Genomic DNA, 24,379 nt, shown 5'->3' on the forward strand with positions numbered 1-24,379 from the left:
AAACGTTCTGTCCTTGGGTGGCTACGTCACTTCTCTTTGTATTAATAGAGGGAGCCAAGGTTGTCAACTTGGGTCGCTCCTCTATTACGGACTACAAACTTGTCTGTCTCTCTTTCAATTCGTAGTTTTACAGAAGATAGCTAGAAAGGAAGATATTTCTCTTTCGTTCAGCGCTTCATAAATCATAACTACCGGGTTATATTGCCTCCTCCTGGAGTAGGACTAGGCAGAACAAACAACACCTGGCTAAACCCATGGGCTGGTATTTAACCCCCTCTCTGCTCTAGGTAATCAGTTTTAATCTGTCTAGTCAGGAGTAAGGACCTAAGCTTTCGGCTGGGATCTCTGTCCCAGCGATATTGCAGCTCTCTATCCAGTCACACATGGCGATCAGTTCATTCTCTGCTCTGCACTTGGGTGACTCTGCCTGTCGACAATATCTTGGCTCAGAACTCCAGATTCTGCATTTCTGGAAAAGTTTAACAGGCATTTTTTTTTTTTGGCTGAAAATATTCTTAGCTAAAGAAAAAAAAAAAAAATAAAATGCAGCCACTACATCTAATGACTGTATGCTGCAATATTTTCTATTTTTATTCTTGGGTTTAGATATCCTTTAATGATTCCTCAGAAATAGTAAGTACATGTAGGTAGCGTTCAGACAATAAATAATCATATGCAAAATAACCTTCCCCAAAATTAGTGACTTGTAGGTATATTCCTTTGGTACAGTATATGGCGTATCTGAAAGCCATTGTCCCACCCAGGAGTTTTCTCTTTCGGAAAGTTGGTGCTGCCGTCGGCTTGTGCCCCTTTTTTGGTACACGTTTTGGTTCTATTCCCATTATACATAGATCTATTCTTGAGTATATATCAATGTTCACAAACTGTTTGCTTCCCTTTTATTACACAAGTTGGCTGTTTTCTTCCTTTTTAATGTGTAAAAAATACCTATCACATCATCAAAATTCCTTACCTTTTTTCTGGACTCGGTTTCTGCTGCATGCTTGGCTTTACTTTGGTAATCCTTCCTGGCTGCAGCCTGTATAGGATTCCTGAGTCAGGCTTTGCTCGTAAGTCCCCTCTTCATTTTCCTTTTCCTTTTTTTTCCCCCCTTCTTGCAGCTCCCTCGCGGCTGCATTATTATAAATCAATATCTCCGAGCCCCTGCTAATTTTGTTTAGGTCATTCTGCCTAATGTGATTTTCCTGCTAGCTGAGCTGCTGCTTTTTGGAAAAGATGGAAGAGAAGAAAAATATATTCGCTAAACTACTTGTCTGAAAATATTGGCTTTGGACTTGGCCAGAGGTTGGTGCCAAATGTAACACCATCTTACTACTGGATAAAATTTCGAGCTGTGGAAAGCCATGACAGTGGAGATTGAACACGAGATATGGGGCAGAGATGCTATCTGCTCTTGCTTGCATTGCCGGTGTCACACACCTGTTCCACGGACTTGTCTAAGGAGCTGGAAGTGTGCTTGACGTTTGCACCTCCCCATCTCCAGTTTAAGAGAGGTTGGACTGGTACAGCAAAGGAGAATTTGTGTATTCTTTCATATGGAGAGCAGTGAAATACTTAATTTTATTTGCTTTTACAGACTCAAGAAATTCCACAGTGCCTTAGGGAGCTAATAATACCATTCACGGCTCTTCCTGTCCCAGAGGAACTTAGACCTTGCACATAAACTTCAGAATATATAAGAGAAGTGTTTACAGCAAGCTTTAACAGAGCATTTGCTAAACTTTTTCTAACTTTTCGAAAGCACCAGTTTAAAGATGTTTAAGAGGATCTTCACTAATCTGAGCACCACAAAACAACAAATACACTATTTATTTAATACATTTTTATTACGTAAAGAAAACTCCCCCCATTCATACTTTTTGTTGAGGAATCACTTGGCCATCTGGAGTATGGGCAAATGATCCCTGTAACATTAATTTCCTGGAATCTATTGCCTCGTTTCCACTGAGTGGTATGGTTCGGTTCAGTATGGTACGGTTCGGAACGGTACACATTGCGTTTCCACTGCCAATAGTACCCTTTCATGATAGGCGTGGTGTAGCAGTAAAGCTGTGATAGACGATTCTCTGTCAACCAATCAAAGTTCTGCAGAGTGTAGCTCCACCCTGTTGGTACGGTACTAATGTGCTTGGTACCCCAACAAAAGGGTACCAAAAAGTGGTACGGTACGGTTCGGAATTAGGGTACCAATTATAATGGAAACGGCATAAATAGCATACCGTACCGAATCGTACCAGAAAGCTCAGTGGAAACGAGCCATATCTGTCCTTATTTGAAGCATACATACAGGAGTGTGTGCTTAGCTGAGTAAACCCCTCCTCCCCTCCTGAAGACTCCTGGCATGTTTGACATCATTTGCCTAGGCAAGAAACCAGAAAGTAACCGAAGAAATGTAAAAAAAAAAAGTTAAAAACAAGTAAATATAATATACCTTCCTATCTATTTACTAATCATAGCAGCATGAGCATTACAAATAATACATATTGATTAGGAGAGTGAAGTTCCACTTTAAGAACGCCAGGAATGGGATTATTTCAAACACTTGCTTTGGCCCAGCTTCGATCAAACAAATTATCCACGTGGCTGATGAAGCTTTAATTCAACGTTGTAACCTATGCTACATACAGAGCGTGGTGTCATCTTCCGGAGACAGAATATTCTCTTACTCTTGCATCTCCGCCATTCAGAAGCCTAGTATTGTTTTCATTGAGTACAAGGTGTTCTCTGATAGGCTGAGGCACAAATCCTGATGCAATCTGCCCCTCCTCTCTACCTTGGTCAATGTCAAGCAGAATTCTAGTTTTCAAAAAGGCAGCCACTATATCTATGAATTAATGAGCTTTAGTATAATACATTTTTTTTTTGGGGGTTTAATACCGCTTTAATATCAAAACAAATTTAGTTGTAAATGGGAGAAATGATTAAATAAATGTTAAATTGCTAATAGAGACCTCTAGTGGCTGAATTCTACCAATGCTTATAATGCTTATCAATCTTTGTTATAGTGGTATATTATGTGCCTTGTTTCAAACAAAGTGGGAGTTCCCCTATTTTTGGGACTTTAAGGGCACTGATTTGGTATCAAATTAAAAACATAAGGGATTTTATAGCATTTTATAAAAACTTAAATTTTAATACATCACTGAATAGCAACATGGTGTTTTGAATGCACCAACTGTGAGAATGACGTTTATGTTCTATTACTTCCTCCATCCAACGCGCTTCAAAGATTGAAAATCACCATCATCGGTGGTGCGAGAGGTAGGTTTCATATCCAAACAAAAGGTGCTATAGAGGAACATTCCAGGTTTTAATAAAGACAAAGTTTTACAGTTCTGCTGATCCACTCAGTCATCAAGGAAATATAATCGAAGTGGAGTGTGTGTGTATGTGTGTGTGTATATGTATGTATGTATGTATGTATATATGTATATATATATATATATATATATATATATATATATATATATATATATATATATTAGTGTATGTATATATTAGTATGTGTGTGTATATTATATATGTATGTGTGTGTATATTATATATGTATGTGTGTATATATGTATATATATATGTATGTATGTGTATATATGTATATATATGTATGTATGTGTATATATATTTTTTTTTTTTTAAGTATGGAGACGCTAAAGCTTTTACACAAATGGATTTAATGAACGTTTATTGGGATTTTTTTTTTTTTTTACCAAAAACATATAGCGGAATACATTTTGGCTAAATTTATTCAGAAATAGTTTTTATTTTTCTATTCCATGTTTTTTAGAACTGTAGGAAATTACTATTGTTTTTTTTTCCCCAAAACATTTTTGTTTATATAAAAAACAAAGTAGTGATCAAATACCAGCAAAAAGTTATATTTTTGGGACATAAATTATATAAATTTTGATTGGCTTCAGTGTTGCATGACCCCACAATTGCCAGTTAAAGTAGCGCAGTGCTGAATATCAAAAACTGTTCTGGTCATGAAGGGGGTAAAACCGTCTGAAGTTCAAGTGGTTAAACAAGAGTAATCCTGGTAAATTCTTTCACCAAATCATTTTTAATTTTTTTTTTTACTTGTTTGTGTTTGAATTGTCGTTTTTAGATAGAATGTTTAGCATTATGTGAATGACCAGCATAATGTCCTTACCACATACACTAGGCCTATTCTGGGTGGAAGTCCATTAACCAGTCTGCAGTTTTTGGGTTGTGTTCACATCTTTGAGGGAAATGATGTAAAAGGAATGAGAATGTGAATGTTTGAAGTCCACAATGGCTTTGGATTTGCACTCTGACCTTTTTTTTTTTTTTTTTCTCATTTTGCTGTAAAGAATGAGATAACAGAAGTTGGATATGAATGATGCAGCCAGGGACAGATACAAGGCTGCAGATTACAGTGACAGTGCAGCTTGGTCTCCTACATGTAAATCCTCTTGTATTTTGTTGTTGAATAATACGTTTATTATAAGTATTGTATATACTGTATTGCGCTTTCTCCAAGTAAAGTCCTTTGGCAGCATAATGTTTACTGGCTCTGGCACTTTGTAGTTTGTTCTTGAATCTGTTGCTTATACTGAAGACAGGGATGCAGATTCCCCAGACTCCTCAATCTGCAGTTTAGTGCAGGTGCCCAATGCAGAGATATGGAGGATCAGGAAGTTTGGTTGGATATTCTGCTGCAGGCAATGGCTTCTATTGAATTTTTTTGCTACAGAGCCAGGGAGAAGTGCATTGACTATTCACAGTTAAACAGCACTTACCATTTGAGGCATAGAAATAATAACAGCAGTATATGAATAATTACAGACTTTTTTTTTTTTCAATTCTGAGCTACCCTTTTAAAAAGGCTGGAATTGCCCAGAGGCCTTGGAGCTGTTTCCAGACTGAACATAGTGTCCTGGAGCACCCTGCCAATGCATTAGCAGGTAAAGGACCTGGAGAACATGGAGTGCCACAAGTATAGCTTTACACCCCACTTATCAACAAATTGTAATCAGAAGTTGTCAGTCTTTGTTTTGTGTGACACATTTCTGGCTTATTTGGAGGTAGATGAAAAGAACTGCCAGCTTATCCAGTGCATAGTGATCTTTCTGTCTGCTTGATGAGAACAGGGATTCAATTCTAAATAGTCATGACCTGATTAGGGCAAAAGAGCAGGGCTTGCGTTAAAGTAGTGTTGCACCGATACTGATATCTGTGCCGATACTAAAGCCTCGTACACGCGCATCGATTATTGGCCGTGAATTTTCGGCCAACGTCCGATCGGCCGATTTTCGGCTTGTTAGTATGATGCTTTCGACAACCGACTCCAAAAAAAATCTGGTGTGCAGGCTATAAAATTTTTGTTGGCTGTCAACACAATGGCCGATTTTCCGTCAGTCAGTACAGATTTCGGCAGACAAAAATCTGATGAGCAAGACTGGGCATGCTCAGAGAAGAAAAAACACACAGAAAGTAAACCAGCACATGACATCACTTCTGAAGTAGATTTTTGTTGGCCGAGAAAATTTGTGTGCAGTCTAGAGCACATTTCAACCAACACAACAACACTGGACAAAAGTCGGCCGATCGGTCGTCCGATAATTGTTGCGTGTGTACGAGGCATAAGAATTTGCACGAGTATCCATATATGTGTATATGCATTGATACCTGAAACCGATACTTTCAGGCTTGGTTCTTTCATCTGTCAGTGGGATTCCCCCACTGACAGCTGAAACGTGTAAAAAAAAAAAAAAAAACGAATCATCGGTTGTTAGAGGTTGTAAACCGAGAAAAACATTTTTTTTTTTTTTACATTCTGAAAGAGAGAGACATAATGAGCTAGTATGCGTCGCATACTAGCTCATTATCAAATACTTGCCTTAGAACGAGCCCCCGCCGCGCTGCTCGCTTACCTCTGACGGGCGACATGTCCAGTTGCCCGTCTTCCAGGATCGCGGCATCCGGCCATCTGATTGGCCGGAGCCGCGGTGACATCACTCCCGCGCACGCGGGCGGGAGCCGACGGTCACGGCACAGGGCTCTGAAGGAACGGCACGATCGGCCGTTCCTTCAGAGCTCATGCGCCAGTGACGTCACTGGCTGCATGAAAGGTAAATATCTCCTAAACGGTACATGTTTAGGAGATATTTACAGTACCTATAGGTAAGCCTTATCATAGACTTACCTATAGGTACAAGTGTCAGAGGAGGGTTTACTTCCTCTTTAAAGTAATTGTAAAGTCTCATGTTTTTTTAGAACACCTATGTTGTACTTTTTCTGTGCGGTTGGTTTTGCACAGAACAGCCCAGATCCTCCTCTTCTCGATCCCTCTTCGCTGCTCCTGTCGAGTGCACCCACAACAAGCAGCTGGCTATGGGGGCACCCGAGCTGAGCTGCAGCTCCTTGTGTCCTTTCAGACCCTTGGTCCCACCCCCTCTCTTTCCTGATTGTCTAACTGACTTTGACAGCAGCGGGAGCCAATGGTACCGCTGCTGTGTCTCAGCCAACCAGGCGGGAGAGTCCCAGGGATTCGTGGACATAGCTGGATAGAGATGGGGCTCAGGTAAGTGTTAGGTGATGCTGGGGCAGCTGCTACACACAGGCTTTTTAATGCATTCAAATAAAAAAAAACCTTCTGCCTTTACAACTCTTTTAGGGAGTGGGGCAGCCACGTCCTTAACCGATGACTCATTCAGCTGTCAGCGGGGTTCCCCTGTTGACAGCTGAAGTGTTAAAGAAGTCCAGAAGTTGAAGCTGTTAAAAAAAAAAAGCCAGGCAATGTTTCAACATTGCTGAGCCACTGAATTACTAAGGTAAAGAGGAACATTGTTTCTTTTTGTGTCTTTCTGTTTCTTCATCTACTGATCGGAGGGATGAACTTGGATCTGTAGGTGAAGTCAGCTAAAAGCAAGCGGTCAAGTAAAATAAAATTTATTTTTGTGTGTTTTATTTTTTTATTTTTATTAAATACTTTTTTTAACCCCTTATTAACCCTTAATTTACTCTAATCAGCCTTAATTAATTCCTTATTCTCCTCCATTTAATATTTTCCTGCTGATTTTCTTTTGTTCACTTCTATTTTATAAACTGCTAATAATTCAAAGCTTTTTTTTTTTTTTGTTTTGTTTCTTCCTTTGTTCGTTATTTTTATACCTTTTAACATATATTTACATGTTTCACATTGAAAAAAGTGCAAAATGTAAAAAAAAAAACTTTTTTTCATAATTTGTAAATAACTTTTCAATGCTTTGTATCATTGCTGACAGCTGAATTGTAAACAAAACAGTTGCAGTAAATATCGGCTAAAAAACAATTATCGATACTCGTGCTTGTTTTTAAAAAAAAAATTATTGGTGCATCCCTACTTTAAAGTGATCTTAAAGGCAAAAAAATGTTATAAAAAAAAAACAAACCTGTCATACTTACCTGCTCTGTGCAGTGGTTTTGCACAGAGCACCACCGATCCTCCTCCTTCTTGGGTCCCCCGCCGGTGCTTGCAGTGGGGGCACCCAAGCAGGTGAGCTCCTGAGCCACTACTCTGCATGTTCAGACACGGAGCAGCCACTCAGCCCTGCCCCCCTCTCTCCTCATTGGATCACTTGCTGTGATTGACTGCAGCTCTCGTGCACATCGCTGGATCGAGTGGGAGCTCAGGTTATACTTAAGGTGCAATTGCAAGCTGGGTCTAATCTTTAATATGATCCGTCCCCCCTCCTAACACCTGTGCTAACTGACCTGTGTAAAAAAGCTGTATCTAAGTACCTACTTTCAGTCCAGTCATGGGATCCCCTGTGTCAGCTAGCAGCAGCAGGGGAGAGCAAACAGCTGGTAATGCCTGAGAGTGTTGACTTTACTTATAGACTCCTACGGCCCATCTGTTGTCAGTGCTCCCTCCTCGTTACTGCAGTGGACACTGGCTTACACAGGGAAGATCACGTGACTAAACCAAAGCAACCTGAAAAAGGTAAGTATTTACATCTTTCTGACACAGGTTAGTCAGCATAGGCATTAGGAGGGGGGAGGGGGGTCTGTTATAAGACTAGATAGGTGTAGCCTGGAATTCCACCTTCACTTTTATTTCATTCTCCCACTGCTCTGTTCAGCACCAGGAGATGAAGGAAATTGCTTCTGCTGTGCTAAATGGCCAGGCGTTGACTCAAATATCCGCAACTTGTGACTGGATTGAGCAGGGTTCACACATTGCCCTTGGGTTGGTCTGCAGCCTCTTATCACTTGATACTCTAAGCCAGTGATGGCGAACCTTGGCACCCCAGATGTTTTGGAACTACATTTCCCATGATGCTCAACTACACTGCAGAATGCATGAGCATCATGGGAAATGTAGTTCCAAAACATCTGGAGTGCCAAGGTTTGCCATCACTGCTCTAAGCACTTCAGATGTGTTACTGTGCATGTTGCAGCAACCCTCTCTCTCAATTGTCTTTCAGAAAATGTGTGATAGGCTTGGGTAAAGGGCAGTGTTGAGGACAGGTAAGACTTTGCCTACATTTACACTGTCTTTGTTTGCATTAGGAGTGTCTAGTCTGTAACTTGATGCATAGGAGGAAGTACTTAGGTTAGCTTACAGGAAAGAGGAGAGATAATTGTGGATATCAGCAGTCGTTCGTAATCACAAAACTTTCAAACAAGCAAGCAGGAGGTGGAACAGTAGCACAGTTTGCAGTGGCAACTATAGGCTCTGTTTTGTCATGGAGATTTTCTACATTTTGATCAGGTTGGGGGGTAAATGTGCTTATGAAATGCTTCGGTTGATTCCGGCTGATTTGCCTTTTACCTGTGACAGCCGAGCCATTATCTGACTGGGACTGGGACTAGCTCTCTTACCCCACTTTCCTCATTTCTGGCTGGGCTGGTTTACACAAGTGTTACCCTTTGAAGAGAGATTTGTGCTGGGTTGCACCTGGTTGTGGGGTAGCCCCTTTATCTTGAATGGATTGCTTTTGGCAGCTGGTACTGCCTGCCAAACATGACGGGGGAATTTTTTATTTTTTTATGAGTCACAATGCAAAGCATTGTTCCTGTAGCATGCATGTATCCTTGTATGGCTGCCTTTGCAGTTTAGGGGGGGCCAATAAAATCGCAGTTCAACTGCACATTTTTACCACCCCTCCTAGCCGCAAGTGGAAACTAAACCTTATTGTAGAGCACATCTTAAGTTAAGTCTTCCTTGAGTCCTGGTTCACATATATGCGATGACAGACATTGCATGTAATTCGGAGCGCACTGCTCTGCAAATCACATACGATGTCTGTGCGATGCAAATTTAGCCATACAGATTGTATGACTGAATTTGCATCGCATTCGGACACAACTCACACAGGACCCTTTTTTGGGTCTGCACCAGAATCTGATCGCATGGGTGTTCACAGCTATGTTTCGATTCATGTCCAAACTGACAGTTTGCACTGCGATATGCGAACTGATCTGGGGGAGGGGGTGTTAACTTTGTATTGACGCACCCACCAATTTGCATATGGCAGTGTGAACTGCCTGCGAGTTGAATGCGATGCGGGAACCCGCAGTGGATTTGCAGGGTTCCCGCATCGCATATATGTGAACCGGGACTGAGTCCCGATTCACACTAATGCGATGCAGGAAACCCTGCGATTCAGTGCCTGTTCCTGCATTGCACCAGAATCGCACAGTAGTTCATACCGAGATCTGCGAATCGCTGGGGGTGTCAATGTAAAGTCAATGACACCCCCAGATTGTTTTGCAGATTGCAGTGCGAGCTGTGAAATGGTGCAGGAATCAAATAGCGTAGGTGTGAACACTCATGTGATCCGATTCCAGTGCAAACAAAAAAAAAAAAAGGGTCCTGCACCATTTTGGTGCAAATGCATCTCAGACATCGCATGTAATCTGCACAGCAATGCAGTGCGAATCTCATGCGAAGTCTGGCATCGCACTAATGTGAACTGGCACTAACTATATATAACGTTATGAGGAAGGGTGAGCAACTACACGTCTATTAACATGTTTAGTTCTTTCACCATTAAGGTTGTTGAAGCCATAAGGGGCCCCCAGATGTTTGTTTTTTGTTCCTGCAGAATAGGGGTTTACTTTGCGGTCATGTTAGACGACCACTTTTCATGTAAATTGTGCTTAGCAGAGGTTGTTCCTAAATCTTTTGCAAAGCAAATTTGCCCTAAGGCTTGTGAATAGTATTCATTACCTATCTGGTTCCATTCCACCTCAGCATTTTAACAGTGAGAATGGGCAGAGGGCAATGCTGTTTAATGTAATCGAGATTAGTTCTGGAAAAAGAAAAATTCCAGGCCTTGTTAAGCAGAAATATTAAATTGCAACTAAATAGGAAGATGTTTGTTTAACCCAGGGCATTCATTAAAAAAAATCTGATATGTAGCCTGGGCTTTGGTGGTGTTCAGTAGAATTACATTGCAACACAGATGCATGATGCTGTGCAATTATATTCTGATGGAAAAGGGAGCAGACTGCTGCAGGTACCTAGAGTTGTACCTACCTTTAGCAGCCCTAGGGCTCATGCACACTACATCTCAAAGAAGCTGCTCCTAACAGGCTTTTGAGCTTTTTTTTTTTTTTTTTTTTTTTTTTTTTTTTAGCTCTTTATTTTTTTGCCTGGTAACTTCCCTCTGATAGCCAATGAGTCCATATACACTATGGCTTTTTCAGGAGTTTACTGGCATATGCTCTCACAGGCATGAAAAATCCCTGCTAAAGTAAAGTGCAAAAAAGCGTGAAAAAGCTCAAAGCGCAAAATTGCACACAAAAAAAAAGAAAAAATGAGCTGAGGGGGAGGTTTTGTGGAAAAAAAAAAATGCTTATGCTCCAAATAAGCTCAATAACGCACCAAAGAGCACAAAAAAGCACAAGTGCCTTCAAGCTTTTAGGCAGAGAAATAAAAGCTCAAATGCATCCCCCCCCCTAATAAAACCTTCCTGTCGGAGCCGAAAGCTGGGCTGTTCTGATGGGAACGTTTTTGTTGCTGTATTTTTTTTTTCTCCCTGTTGGGAAGATGTCCTCTCACTTCTTTGCCCATTGGCATGGTGGGTATGTAGGGTTTGACAGGAGGTGAGACATTTCCAACAAGGAGATACACTGCAATAACTTTCGAAGGAGCGGCACATCCCTTCCCAACTAGCCAAAATTAAAAGATTTATTCAAGTTCCACTTTAAAAGGACACCGCAAAGCTCTGGCTAATTTATCTGCTGTGAAGGCTTGACAATGGCACTGAATCCCGGCTGTCGTGACATCCCACTGGCATCTGTAGATCCCAGCATTGTGGAGGAGTTGTAGGCCGGGAGAAAATTTCTGCCCATCAGCCATTGAAAGAGGAGTGAGCTGGAGCTTTGCAGTCCAGTATAGACTCCATATTGGGATAATTATAGGGCCATGGACTCCTATTTTGGGTCACAGTAGTACACCTCCTTTTGTTCTCCTGTGCCCCGTAGTCTGTTGATAGTAGGCTATTGCCAGAGCCAGCTGTTCCTCCCCAGTCTGGCATGCCAGTGAGTGCTTGAAGAATAGAGCGGACAGTTTCTGATCACCACTGCAAACTGAGAGCTGATTGATCAGTGGTCATATGATCATTCATTTGAGGTGGAATAGCTTCAGCATCACACTGATGCTGCAGCATAGAAGTGAGTATGGAGATTTTATTTTTTTTTTAAATTATAATGCCAGACTTTTTTGCAATATACTTCCAGTCAAGAGCTGCGTCGCATAGTACTACTTTTGCACCACTAGATGTCCTCAGTTTCATGTCATGTAGTATTCAATCTTTTTCCTCCGAGCCCAAGCGGTCATAGATTAGCCCCACCCTGTGACAGGAAAGCATTATGAGATGCAGCAATGAGCTCATCTTTCAGTCACTCTGCTTAATAGAAGATCTTTGTAACTCCTTTGTATTGACCAGTAAAGGCTGCCCATTAGTTTCTGCATTTGGTTTAGTAGGTTTAAAAGAGTTGCAACCAGGTATTTCAGTGTTGAACAAAGTAATACATAATTTGGCAGGAAACGCGTAGTGTTAAGGCCAGGAAAAGGATAATTCTATAGTGTGATGGAAAATACTCCAAATGCTGTCATGTATTAGATGCATTGTGTAGATGGCTCTTGGGATCTGTCCAGCCCTGCTTTAACTTCCTGCTACAGTCCAAAAAAATTTCAGAGCATTGCATATTCTTCCAAGAAGTGCCTGCAAACACACAGAAAAAGAGATCTCCCTAACTAGCTGTTCACATTATTTATCACAGAAAGGAGGCATTATGAATGATCCTTCACGGAGTCTGCTTTCTATGGATATTTAACATTTCAGCATTAGCTGCCAGAGTTATGAGTTATTTTAACATTAAAGAATGTAAATATGACAGTTTAATGCCCTGTTCTTCCATTCTTTACATGTTTGCATGCTTAGACTAGTACTGCAATCATGCCTTTCTTCTGGATTATTCAAGTAGATGGCATTTTTTTGCATTCATTGCCAAACACAAGGCAATTCTTTTAGGAATTCAAGTCTTTTAAGTTAAAATCTCAAATGTCAATGTGGTATCCTGCTAGGACCCGAACTTTTAGATGTGTGGCTACAGCTGCACAATTATGACGGTCATAAACCAAATGTAGTCCAAGAAGGAGTGCTTGTAGTGACTGCGGCGGATGGTTCTGTGCAAAAACCAGTACTGAATAAGAAAGTCACTCCAGGCAGACATCAGGGCAACTACCATTTTTTTGGCACTTTTCCACTGCAAGTACCGGCTCGGCTCTACTCGGCCCTGCTTGGCCCGGTTTGCTTTTCCACTGCTGGTACCGCATGGTACGGTGTTGGAACCGTTCGGTACGGTATGGTTTGCTTTTCCACTAAAGTAGTACTAAAGTTAATTGGGTGGGATAACAACGGGGTGGGTGGGATTCTCTGACCAATCAGTGGCTAGAAGTGACTGCATGCAAAGGATTGTGGGATATGGTACCAGTTATGGTACCTGTTGGAACCACAATCGAGTAGGTACTGTTTTTTCAGAGCCGTACCGTTCGGTTCCATGCAGTGGAAAAGCGCCGCCGTACCGTACCGAACCAAACTATTCCTACACCATACCATGCGGTACCAGCAGTGGAAAAGCACAAAAGCGTGCCAAACCGTTCGGTTCCATGCAGTGGAAAAGCGCCATTAGAAGTAGGTAGCTTTCAGTACAAGTTTCTGTTAAAGTGTATGTAAACCCAAAACCATTTCTTTACCCAGTCATCTTACAAGACAGCCTCTGAGATATGGAGCTCCCCCTATCCAGGACAGGAAACACCTGCCAGATTAGGATTTAATAGGTGGACCTCCAATAGACCATAGTAAGTGCTTCTAATTTGAGCCCTCCACTACTAAAAACTAACCTGCCCTTCCAGGAACGAGATACCACTAGCCTCGCCCCTAACTATATATTTCTCTAGCGCTCATCGACAGACGTAGTCCTCGGTGATACACCACCTTCGGGTTATGTTACCTCCGCAGGAGCAGGACTAGACAGGAAATTAAAAAGCTCTGGCCACACCCTAGGGGCAGTCCCAGAGGGTATATCCTCTCTCTCTCTGCCTCAGCAAATCAGTTATTTTCTGTCTAGTTAGGAGTAAGGACCTAGATACCTTGCTGGGATCTTAGGTCCTGGCAAGAATTTTTTTCTAAAAGGATTTTTGGACAGCTTTTTTTTTTTTCTCCAGTGTTCCTGTGAGATCTTCAAGCAAGAAAGCTGAACTGGGCGACGGGCTGGATGTTGAGATCCGGTGGTCACCCCAGTTCAGCCTACGAGCGCGTGCAGGCCATAGCTCCACGCTGAGTCGGCCGCGACAAAGTCCCATTAAAAGGACTGAACCCGCGAGTTAAACGTCTCGCTGAAACGCCAAAGACCATGAGTCACGGCGTCCGTATCGGTCGACAGCCCTCCCGCCCCGGTGGAGAGGGGTACTGGCAGGAGTTGGTGCCCGCCTGGTTCCGGTATGGTGAGTAGTATGTTCCCCCTTTTTCCCTGACGGGGTTTGTGGTGAACGCGGGCCCCTCTCTGTATGGTAAGAAAGAGTCCTTTCTATCCTATAACATGTCACAAATCCTCCTACTTTGAGTGTGATTTTATGTGTGCAAAAAGCCAGGAGGCTTGGTTTGGGAGCTAACAATCTATTGTATACATGTTTTAAAGATGTAATCTGTGGCATTCTGGGAATCTTATGGGTTAAGTATAAGCTACCTACCAGTCAGAAGCCACGGACATGTAGACTGCCTTCCAAATCAGATCTCCAGCTATTAGCAGGCCTCCCGAACGGCCATGCGGTCCGCCAGGGCCGGTACCGCCAACCACGCCATATCCCCATGCAGAGAGAGTGTTGTGTGCCCTGCAGCACACCGCTAGTCAGCACAGGCCGCCGCCATTTTTTTTGCTGGATCGCACGAGCCGCCATTTTGGCGTAGCCTCGTGTCTCCAGCATGGGGGCGGCCATGTTTGAGGTGATCCTACACCTCGTGGAGCTTGGGGGAGGCGCCGGAAGGCGTGCAGAGGGGCGGAGCCGCCTCCCTTCTTCCTGGGCAGCCAGCCAAAAGACTTCCTGTTTGTCAGGACAGCGCTGTAAGCTGTTGCAGTTTAACTCTGAGCATCAAGTGGTGAGCCTGGGGGTCTATCTCTCTCTCTCTCTCGATCGATAGGGATCCCTAGCAGGTAACACTAAGGGGCTTTTTGTGGCGCTGGGGGTCAGAAAAAAAAAAAAAAAAAAAAAAGTTTTTTTCTTTTGATTTATATTATCCAGGAAGTAACTGGAGTTATCATGGACCCTGCCACACATATTCCCCCACCTGTTTCCCTCGAGGGGGCCTCGGGACCCGCCGGTGCACAGAGTATAGAATCATTTACAGCAATTTTGGAGTCTATGGTGGCTCGGGTGGAGGCGGCCTGTCAGGGACGGGGGTCAAGGAAGCGACCCCCGCCTACCCCTATACCATCTGACACCTCTGACTCAGATTCAGAGATGGTCACGGCAGTTGCAGGTTCCTCTGCAAGGGCTGTTATCCCAGGTAAAGCCCCCTCAGACAGTGAGGAGGACGCTTCTTCTCCTGCTATAATTCAGGAAGAAGCATTGGTGGACGCACTAGTTGTGGCAGTGCAAGAAACCTTAAAACTTGAGGCTTTACCGGCAGAGGCAACTGAAACAGAGAGGCCTTTCGGTACTAATAAGCCCATCAAGATGGCGAAGGCTTTTCCGGTACCTAAATGTTTTGGTAATCAGATTAAAGAAGAATGGGAGCATTCTAAACGTACCTTTACTATTTCCAAGCGTATTGCTAGACGCTATCCGTTTGAGGAATCCATCATTAAGAAATGGACGGTACCACCAGTCGTGGATCCGCCTATTTCCAGGCTGAATAAAGCCACGGTTATTCCAGTGGAGGACACTTCGTCCTTTAAGGATCCGGTGGATCGAAAGATAGAAGCAGAGTCCCGCACTATCTTTTCTCTGATAGGGTCAGCTTTTAGACCAGTAATTGTTATTGGTCTAGTTTCCCAGACACTTACGGAATGGGCGGAAATGGTACGCCAAGATCTTAGGGGAAAAGATATTCCCCAGGAGACATCTGATTTGATGGAACAGATCATACAAGGGCTACGGTTTATCTGTGACGCAGCCTTGGACACAACTCCCTTATTAGGGCATGCATCTAAGTTAGCAGTAATCCTCAGACGTGTGCTGTGGTTAAAATGCTGGTCAGCTGACCTAGGTTCCAAGAAGACCTTTACCAATCTCCCTTTTCAGGGGAATCGTCTATTTGGGGCCAACCTAGATGAAATCATTAAGGATGCCACTGGGGGCAAGAGCACTTTCTTGCCACAGGCTGCAAAAGCTAAGGGACCTCGCAACAAGCGAGGACCTTTCTTTACCGCCCATAAAGGGCGCCCGGCTGGTACTAGCGGGAAAGGCAAGACTCCTCCAGGAGGATTCAAGAAGGGCTGGTCGGACAAGCAGAGGACCAACCCAGCCAAACCCGAAGCAAAGGAGTACACAGCCTGAAGGTGCGCCCCCACCCGGTTTCAGGGTGGGGGGACGTTTTCACCGGTATTCAGGACATCAGATCGAGCATCAACCACTACTACCGGTGCGATTCTTCCCTTCCAACATTTAAGTACCACAGGAAGCGGTAGTTACCGTTCCCTGAATAGATCTTTTCCTTTACCCTTTCCTAAGATTAGTCCCGATACCTCACAGAAATCGGATCTGGTTGACCAGATAGGCCAAGTAGCCTCTAGTCGGGTGACTTCGGTCCCTGAGGTTCAACCAGAAAAGATCACCCTTCCTGATAACTATCAGGTATCTGATAAATGTGTGGGAACAGAAAACGACCAGACTTTCTCGGATGGTCGGGGCCAGATAGCTCTAGGGACGCCTGGTTCAGATCCAATCAGCGCCAGTGGTCCTAGAAATTCTAGGCTGGCCTCCTCAAGCCGGCCTGGCCGACTTGGACATGCTAGTCGCAGACGTTCCGTGGGAACTTCGTCTCAGGGAGTGTCTGTGGTCTCTAGGACCAAGTTACCTTCGTGCTTTACAGTCGCTGGTTTTAATGGCCTGGCCATTGAGACCCAAGTACTGAAGGACAGAGGTTTGTCTACTTCTGTCATTCCTACCCTTATTAAAGCAAGGAAAGCGACTTCCAGCAAAGTCTATTATCACACATGGAAGACTTATATTGCGTGGTGCGAATCTTTAGGATTTCCTCCACGTACCTATTCGGTGTCTCGAATATTGGCCTTTTTGCAACAAGGGGTTGAGCAGAAGCTAGCCTTGAGCACCATCAAGGGTCAAGTTTCAGCATTAGCAATCTTCTTTCAGAAGCCGTTAGCTACCAAATCCTTGGTGCGGAATTTCATCCAGGGGGTGCGGCACCTGGCTCCTCCAGTCCGCGCGCCCTTACCGCCCTGGGATCTTAATTTGGTTTTGTCGGTTCTACAGAAACCTCCTTTTGAAAACATCAGGGAGATTCCCTTGCTTACTTTATCCCAGAAGGTGGCCTTCTTGGTGGCTATTACTTCTGCTCGCAGGGTGTCAGAACTGGCTGCATTATCATGCCAGTCACCATACCTAGTGATTCATAGGGATAAGGTAGTACTTCATCCTAAGCCATCTTTTCTTCCTAAGGTGGTTTCAGATTTTCATCTGAATGAAGATATTGTACTACCTTCCTTGTGTCCTCAGCCCAAGCATCATCGGGAACATGCGTTGCATTCCTTAGATGTGGTTCGGGCAATCAGGGTATACCTGAAAGCTACGGAATCATCCCGTAAGACGGATTCACTTTTTGTGATCACGGATGGCCCCAGAAAGGGTTTGCCTGCATCTGCCGCAACCATTGCCAAATGGATTAGACAGACGGTGGTACAGGCTTATTCTATTAAGGGTCAGAGTCCTCCGTTCCCTGTTAGGGCGCACTCCACTCGAGCGCTCAGTACTTCCTGGGCCTTTCGCCATCAGGCGTCAGTGGTCCAGGTATGTAAGGCGGCCACCTGGTCGTCGGTACATACCTTTACAAAATTCTATAAAATTGATGTGACGGCATCGGCGGATGCCTCATTTGGCCGCAAGGTTTTGCAGGCCACAATTTGAGGAGACCGGTGGTCTACCTCGAGGGTTTTTTTCTGTTTGAAAATTTTTTTGTTGAGTCTCATCATTAAGGATGAGCATTGTAAACTTCTAGTTGGCACCGGTTGGGCCTTCCAGATTGGGATTTGATTTCCATTTTCCCACCCCTCAGTTGTGATACTGCTCTGGGACGTCCCGAAGGTGGTGTATCACCGAGGACTACGTCTGTCGATGAGCGCTAGAGAAAAATGGATTTTTGTAAAATCTTACCGTAAAATCCTTTTCTCTTAGCTCATCGACAGACGTAGTCCCCGCCCCTCTGTTTTGGAGTTGGGTTGGGTTAAATTCTCTAAGCACTGCTTTTTCACATAACTGATTTGCTGAGGCAGAGAGAGAGAGGATATACCCTCTGGGACTGCCCCTAGGGTGTGGCCAGAGCTTTTTAATTTCCTGTCTAGTCCTGCTCCTGCGGAGGTAACATAACCCGAAGGTGGTGTATCACCGAGGACTACGTCTGTCGATGAGCTAAGAGAAAAGGATTTTACGGTAAGATTTTACAAAAATCCATTTTTCCCCTTTCCTTTGCGCATGCTTCCCCTTTACACCTTGGGTTCTAGGTGAGATTCCGCAGTGAGAGTATTTGTACATGCTTGATACTAGCATTTAGATACCTGCATCTTTGAAAGTTTAGCCTTAGAATTTCCTGATCTACGTCTGACATATCACTAAATTTATGTAAAATGTAATTAGCATGGAACCCAGGTTTATTATCTTCAGTATTGCTGTAAACCTTGATTTAGTTGTAAATATGTTTATCTACTTGACTACCTTTTTTCCTTCATTGTGTATTGTGCATATTTCCAATAAAGCTTGTTTGGAAAAGAAAAGGTGGACCCAGTGTTGTATCTTGGCCTAGGCCAACAAGGCCCAGGCCTAGGGCGGCACTTTGCAGGGGAGGCGGCAAAAAGCATGGAAAAAAAAAACAGCCTCCTCCCGGCACGAAAAGGGTCCCCGCCGGCTTGCTCTACACTTTTTGTATAGTGCCAGTCTTATGTGGTGAATTGGGCCAGAGGGCAGGGTCCAGGAGGCAAATCAGTCCGGTACCTCCATAAAGCGGTCACACTGCTACCTACCAGTATGATAATACCGGCCGGTCAGGACATTCGGACAGACCGCAGGCCGCCGTCCACACTTAATACAACAACAGGGCAGGTCATAAACAGGAAGGGGTGGGTCATATTTAAATTGGGGGTGCACAAGTTTAGTCAGGCCTAGGGCAGCACAAAACCTAAATACGCCACTGGGTGGACCTCCAGGCACACACTTCAGTTTTTGTCTCCTTGTGTCTGGATGAGATGTGTTGCCAAATGGAATCCTTTTATATCCTAATGAGGAAAGGAGGACATGTCTCAGGACTCACAGTATCCCTCCTCGGGGCTGGTAGGAGGTGACCCCGTTTTCCCCCTATTCTTCAGTACCTGTCTAGGGTCCGTACCAGTGATCGCATCCAGTCCTCAGATGATTCCTCTGCTGCCGAGATGTTGTGGCTGGGCATTCGGTTCTCGGTGGAGACGCAAGTCGGCCTTGCATGCTTTTTTCTGATGCTGGTCTGTCATTATGCCTTACCGTATACAGTTTTCCTAAAGGCTCACTTTTTTATACCAGGTTATACCCATATTTAGGGTGTGACATAATGAGGTACCAAGTCTCCCCCAAACCCTTACTGGATTGTGGGGTTCATCTCCCTGGCAGCTCCTATTACAAAAAAGTGCGACTGTACATGTCTGTTGTAATGTTTCTCAAATGAAGATCCTGACAGCAGCATTTCCTGTTGCAGGCTGACAACGCTAAGCCACGAATGCTTAATTAGCAGCAATGATGTCAGCCTGTCAAGTGAGCTTCGGTTTGGTTTTCTGACCATTCCACTCTCCACTACCTGGACAACAAACTCACCAGATTTTATAGACCCCCCCCCCCCCCCCTACCCTAAGTAGATCTGATAATGCTATGAAGTTTCTCTTTTATGCCCCATACACACGTGCAGATTATCTGAAGACTTTTGTCTGCAGACTTACCAAAACCATATAATATGAGGTCAAACCTAAACACTTTCAATTTGTATGCAATCCGGCAGGCACTTGCACTACATAGAAAAGGTAAGTCTGCAGACAAAAGTCTGCAGATAATCTGCACGTGTGTACGGGGCATAAGGCTGCATGTACATGGGTGTATAGAAATATGCAGGATCTTCCTGAAGTGGCATTTAATGTGTATGGCTAGCCTAAATGGGGCTGACTTAGTTGGCCCCAGACCTTTTAGAAAACTAGCTTAATTAAGCTGGCCATACATGGATTGAAATTTGAATGGAAAGTCATGTCGGTAGATCGATCCTTGGATTTTTGTATGGCTAGTGCGCTTACTGCAACAGCAGATTCCCACTTCAACATCAAAATTGAATGAACTTGTAAAATTTTTACAAACAATATTCCATTTGTAGGTCAATCATTTAAAACATTTTTTTTAATTATTTATAATTTTGTTTTCTGTAATGTTAGAAAAGATCACAAAAATGGTGAAATTTACTAGAAAATGTTTAATACGATGCGTTTTTTTTACATTTTTTTTCTGATTTTCTCCTTGCCTATAAGCAGCTTTAGCTGACCACAGGGTTGATTTGATTTAAATCATGTTTAAATCACCAGTAAAAAGGCTTGATTTAAATCCACTCAGTTTAAATACTAATTTGAATGAGTAACTGTCATCTGTCTTGCAGTGGCTCTTCTGACCTGCTGTTGACTCACAGAGAGTCCCATTCACTTTAATGGGAGGGCGATGATGCAGCAGTGACACAACAAGGTGAGGGATGTGGCAGCAGTGGATTAGTGGATGCCCGCTAACAGGTGCTGCCATGATGGATCTGAAATGACAGGTGATCTTTATATGCAAGGACTCATTCTTGCTGGTAGTTTGTGTAAGAGCCCATTCACATTAGCGCGACTTGTCAGCCTGACAAGTCGCGGTATGTCGCGGTCCATTGAGTAGTACAGGACCCGTTCTAATAGGAGCGACACAAGTCGCTCCGACTCAGAAAAAGGGTCCTGTACTACTTTGGGGCGACTTGCATAGACTTCCATTATGTGAAGTCTCTGCAAGTCGCGGTGCACGCGACTTCACAGGTCGCCCCCCGAAGTCGTGTCGCCTCAATGTGAATGGGCCCTAAAATTTTGTGAATGTATAAATGCAGTGCATGTCATCTCAGATTGCAGAGCTTGGATTCATTGAATGAGTTTACCAAAAATGTAAATATTGCAGAATATACAGCCTCATGCTACATAACTAAGCTGCATTCCATGCTAAATAAATACAATTATTAAAGTATCTTAAATAGAAAACTATCTTTTGGATAGATTTTTACTTCAAAAGCATTTTATTTAAAGAAATTTGATAGAAATAAAAAAAATCCTATTTAAATAAAATAAATAATTTATTTATTTTTTTTGTTTCCTTTAGACCCCATTCAGACTAGCGCGACTTGTCAGGTGACTTGTCAGCCTGACAAGTCGCGCCCGGTCGCTCGCCATTGATTAGCACAGGACCCGTTCTAATAGGAGCGACACAAGTCGCTCCGATCTAGAAAAAGGGTCCTGTACTACTTTGGGGCGACCTAGGAGCGACTTGCATAGACTTCCATTATGTGAAGTCCCTGCAAGCCGCGCCGAAGTCCCGGTGCACGTTGTGCACCGCGACTTCACAGGTCGCCCCTCGAAGTCGGATCGCGCCCGTCTGAATGGGCTGTCATACATCATTGATTTTTATCCACTTTGACCAGGATTGCAGGCTTAGGGGTTTGCAAATACCTGTTGCATATACTTTGCTAAACAACCTTGCTTTATAATAGATGCATGTGAAGGTTTGGCTCTTTTTCCAATGTTTAAGGCTGCTTTCACACTGATCAGTTTTGCGGTTAAAAAAAGAAAAAAAAAAGACGAAAAACTGAAGAAAACCGCATGACAATTAAATCCTATGGAACTCTTCATACTGGTCAGTTGCGTTTTTCAAAGTCCTTTTTGCTGCGTTTTTAGTGCATGTTTGGAGTAAATGATTAGGAAATACATAAAACAGAAAAATTGTACCTGCGGTTGTGTTTTTGGTGCAGTTTTTGAATTATGTCCTTTTTCAAAGGTGCACCGGAAACACGGCATAACGCGTCTAAAACGCATATGCATTTTTACCGCATTTTTGTAACGGCGCATTGTGAAAGTCGCCTAATACCTAGTACACACGAGAATATCGGACCAAAAAAAAAAATAAACCCTTTTAGAGCAATTGTCCGATAATCTAATCTAATCATTAGTACACCTCTTTTGAGAGCCGATTATGACCATTCATGCGAAAATATCCGAAGGGACAAACACAAAAATGTTCTCGTAAGATAACAGAGAAAATGATTTTCATGTAATTAGTACAGTATTTTTATGAAAAAAATCAAGTAACCAAGACCGCGCAAGCACAGAAACAAAAAGAATACATCACATCACTTCCAAAGTTGTATTCGGTCTTACGAGAATTTTCGTAACTTTAGTAATGTGTTGGTTTTCGATATGAGACTAGCATGCAAAAATAACAACCCATCATTCGCTTGATGTTCCCATTGTGTGTGCCAGGCAGAAGTGTTTTTAAATAGATGTTTAAAAACTTCTTATCTTAGAATTTCCTTCCTTTTGCAAAGCATAAATCCTGGATTTTTTTTCTTTTTTAAAAAATGATTTTGTTCCTACTAACACAGCCTCCACGTGTTAGGGTGTTAGTTTAAGACGGATTTGAGTTCAGGAAGCAGTGTTTGCTGAGTGGGTCATGTGACCAAACCCCGTCAGGTTTTTCCTCAGTCACGCCTCTCGTTAGTAGTTTCAATTATTCAAATCTAACCTTTGCTCAGAGCAGGCTTTTGCTCCTTCGCAGATGTGCGTTCGGCAGACAGGAGTACATCTTTAAGAAAGCCCTATTTTTAGCCCCTGTGGATGCAGAGTTTTAAAGGTTTTGCAGCAAGAAAACTTTACCAGGCTCACGTAACATTTAAAGGAATAAACACGACAGTGATTTTCCTTTTTGGAGCTGTTTGCAGCTTGAATGGATTCTGCAATGACAGTCTGCAGTGAGTACATTCCACTTCCTCGTGCTTTTTCCTCGTGTTTGTGTGAATTATATATTTGAGAGGTTTCAGCCACTTTCTGTTTGTTACAAAGTATATGTAGATATAAATAATTGCTGTAAAATTGCCAGTAAATGGAGTTGTTACTGAGATGTGTATTTGAAGGCAACTTGTCATGAAAGGAATATAGGGGTTGCCATTACTGACCTTACCTTGGAAAGTCATTCAAATTACCAAACCAAGATGTCCAGCAACACTTCAAGCAGCTTTTCAGGACAGCTCAGCATGGCAGCCCCAATTTTTTTCTCTATGCAAGTTATTTATTTATTTTTTATGTTTTCATTTGAACTATGTATGTATCGGTACTTAGTCCCCGTTCACACTAAGGTGACCTGTGAGGCAACCTGGTCGCCTCACAGGTCGCCGTAGGTCGCCTCCCATAGGGAACCCGCTCCTATTAGAACGGGACCCGTTCTAATAGGAGCGAGACAAGTCGCTCCGACTTAGAAAAAGGGTCCGGAGCTTCTTTGGGGCGATCAGGAGGCGACCGCCATAGACTTCAATGTTATGAAGTCCGTGGCGGCCGCTCCGAGGTCGCGGCGCGCTGTTTGCACAGCAACCTCGGAGGTCGCGGTGCGAAGTAGCGTCGCTTGTTTGTGAACGGGGCCTAAAGGAAATTGCAGAGCTAACACAAGTTCTGAAATAGGCTTAACGTTTAAAGCACACTGCAGCTTGAAAGCTCAGCACAGCTTTTTTTTTTTTTTTTTTTTTACTGATCTAAAATGCAGTACATAGTTTACAATGTGTCTGTACACACATCTGCGTTCCCGGTTAGTATTTTGTGCCTGTACACACATCTGCGTTCCCGGTTAGTATTTTGTGCCTGTACATGCAAATACGCGTGTATATATCAATGCATTTTCTATAGGAAGAAAATGGGGGCGCGCGAATGCGCCTATATGCTCAGATACGCGCATAAATATGTGCAAACAAGTGCCTGAAAATTTAAAAAAAGCAGATGCTCAAACCTCATTAGTTTGCAAGAGGCCTAATAGGTTTTCAAATTTCTAAATCAATTATGTGGTTTATTACTTTTAATTTTTATTTATTCCATGTGTCACGGGGGTTATTATGCTATAAAGTTCAGATCGTTCCGGTGGCTGTTGTTACCAGTAGAATATATTTTTGAAACAAGCTCCTTAGTTTGTAGTGGTGGCCATATCTGCAGAGGTGGTATTGCACAATGCTGACATGTGCGCTCTCTGTTTTTTTTAATGGCCTTTGTGCAGTTGCATTGGCAAACCCGTGTCGCTTTACATTAGACTGATCCAACCTTGGGGCCAGCGGTTATTTTTTAATACGCTATTAAAAATGTCCTTCCATTGCCAAAAATACATTGGGCTTGTCTAATACTGGGTTTCTAAACCAGAGTTCCATGGAACCCAAGAGTTCTTCAGAGGTTTTCAGGGGTTACATGAGCAATGAGCAATTTCTGCTCCTCAGATGAGTTCCCACAGACACCATTGATCTTTTTAGCTATCTGTAAGGGGGTAATTTTTCCCAATGACCACAAGTGTAAGGAGCATTCTTCCCACTGACCAACACACTAATGTACAAGTTGTAGATATAAT

General features: G+C 43.1%; 1 protein-coding gene across 5 annotated transcripts in view; it reads left to right on the forward strand.

Annotated features, from left to right (window-relative positions):
• Positions 1-24,379, forward strand: part of EML4 (EMAP like 4) — a 351,241-nt gene that overhangs the window by 81,292 nt on the left and 245,570 nt on the right. Inside the window, exon 1 of one of the 5 annotated variants that reach the window (XM_082252334.1) lies at positions 22,661-22,751. The exons of the other annotated variants lie outside the window; for them this stretch is intronic. Within the exon in view, the coding sequence (XP_082108460.1) occupies positions 22,727-22,751 (25 nt within the window). The 5' untranslated portion in view covers positions 22,661-22,726. Of the gene's footprint in view, positions 1-22,660; positions 22,752-24,379 lie in introns of those variants that run through there. 5 annotated transcript variants of the gene reach the window in all.

Source organism: Pelophylax lessonae (assembly GCF_965119305.1).
Source record: "Pelophylax lessonae genome assembly, chromosome: 3".
Taxonomy (NCBI): domain Eukaryota; kingdom Metazoa; phylum Chordata; class Amphibia; order Anura; family Ranidae; genus Pelophylax; species Pelophylax lessonae.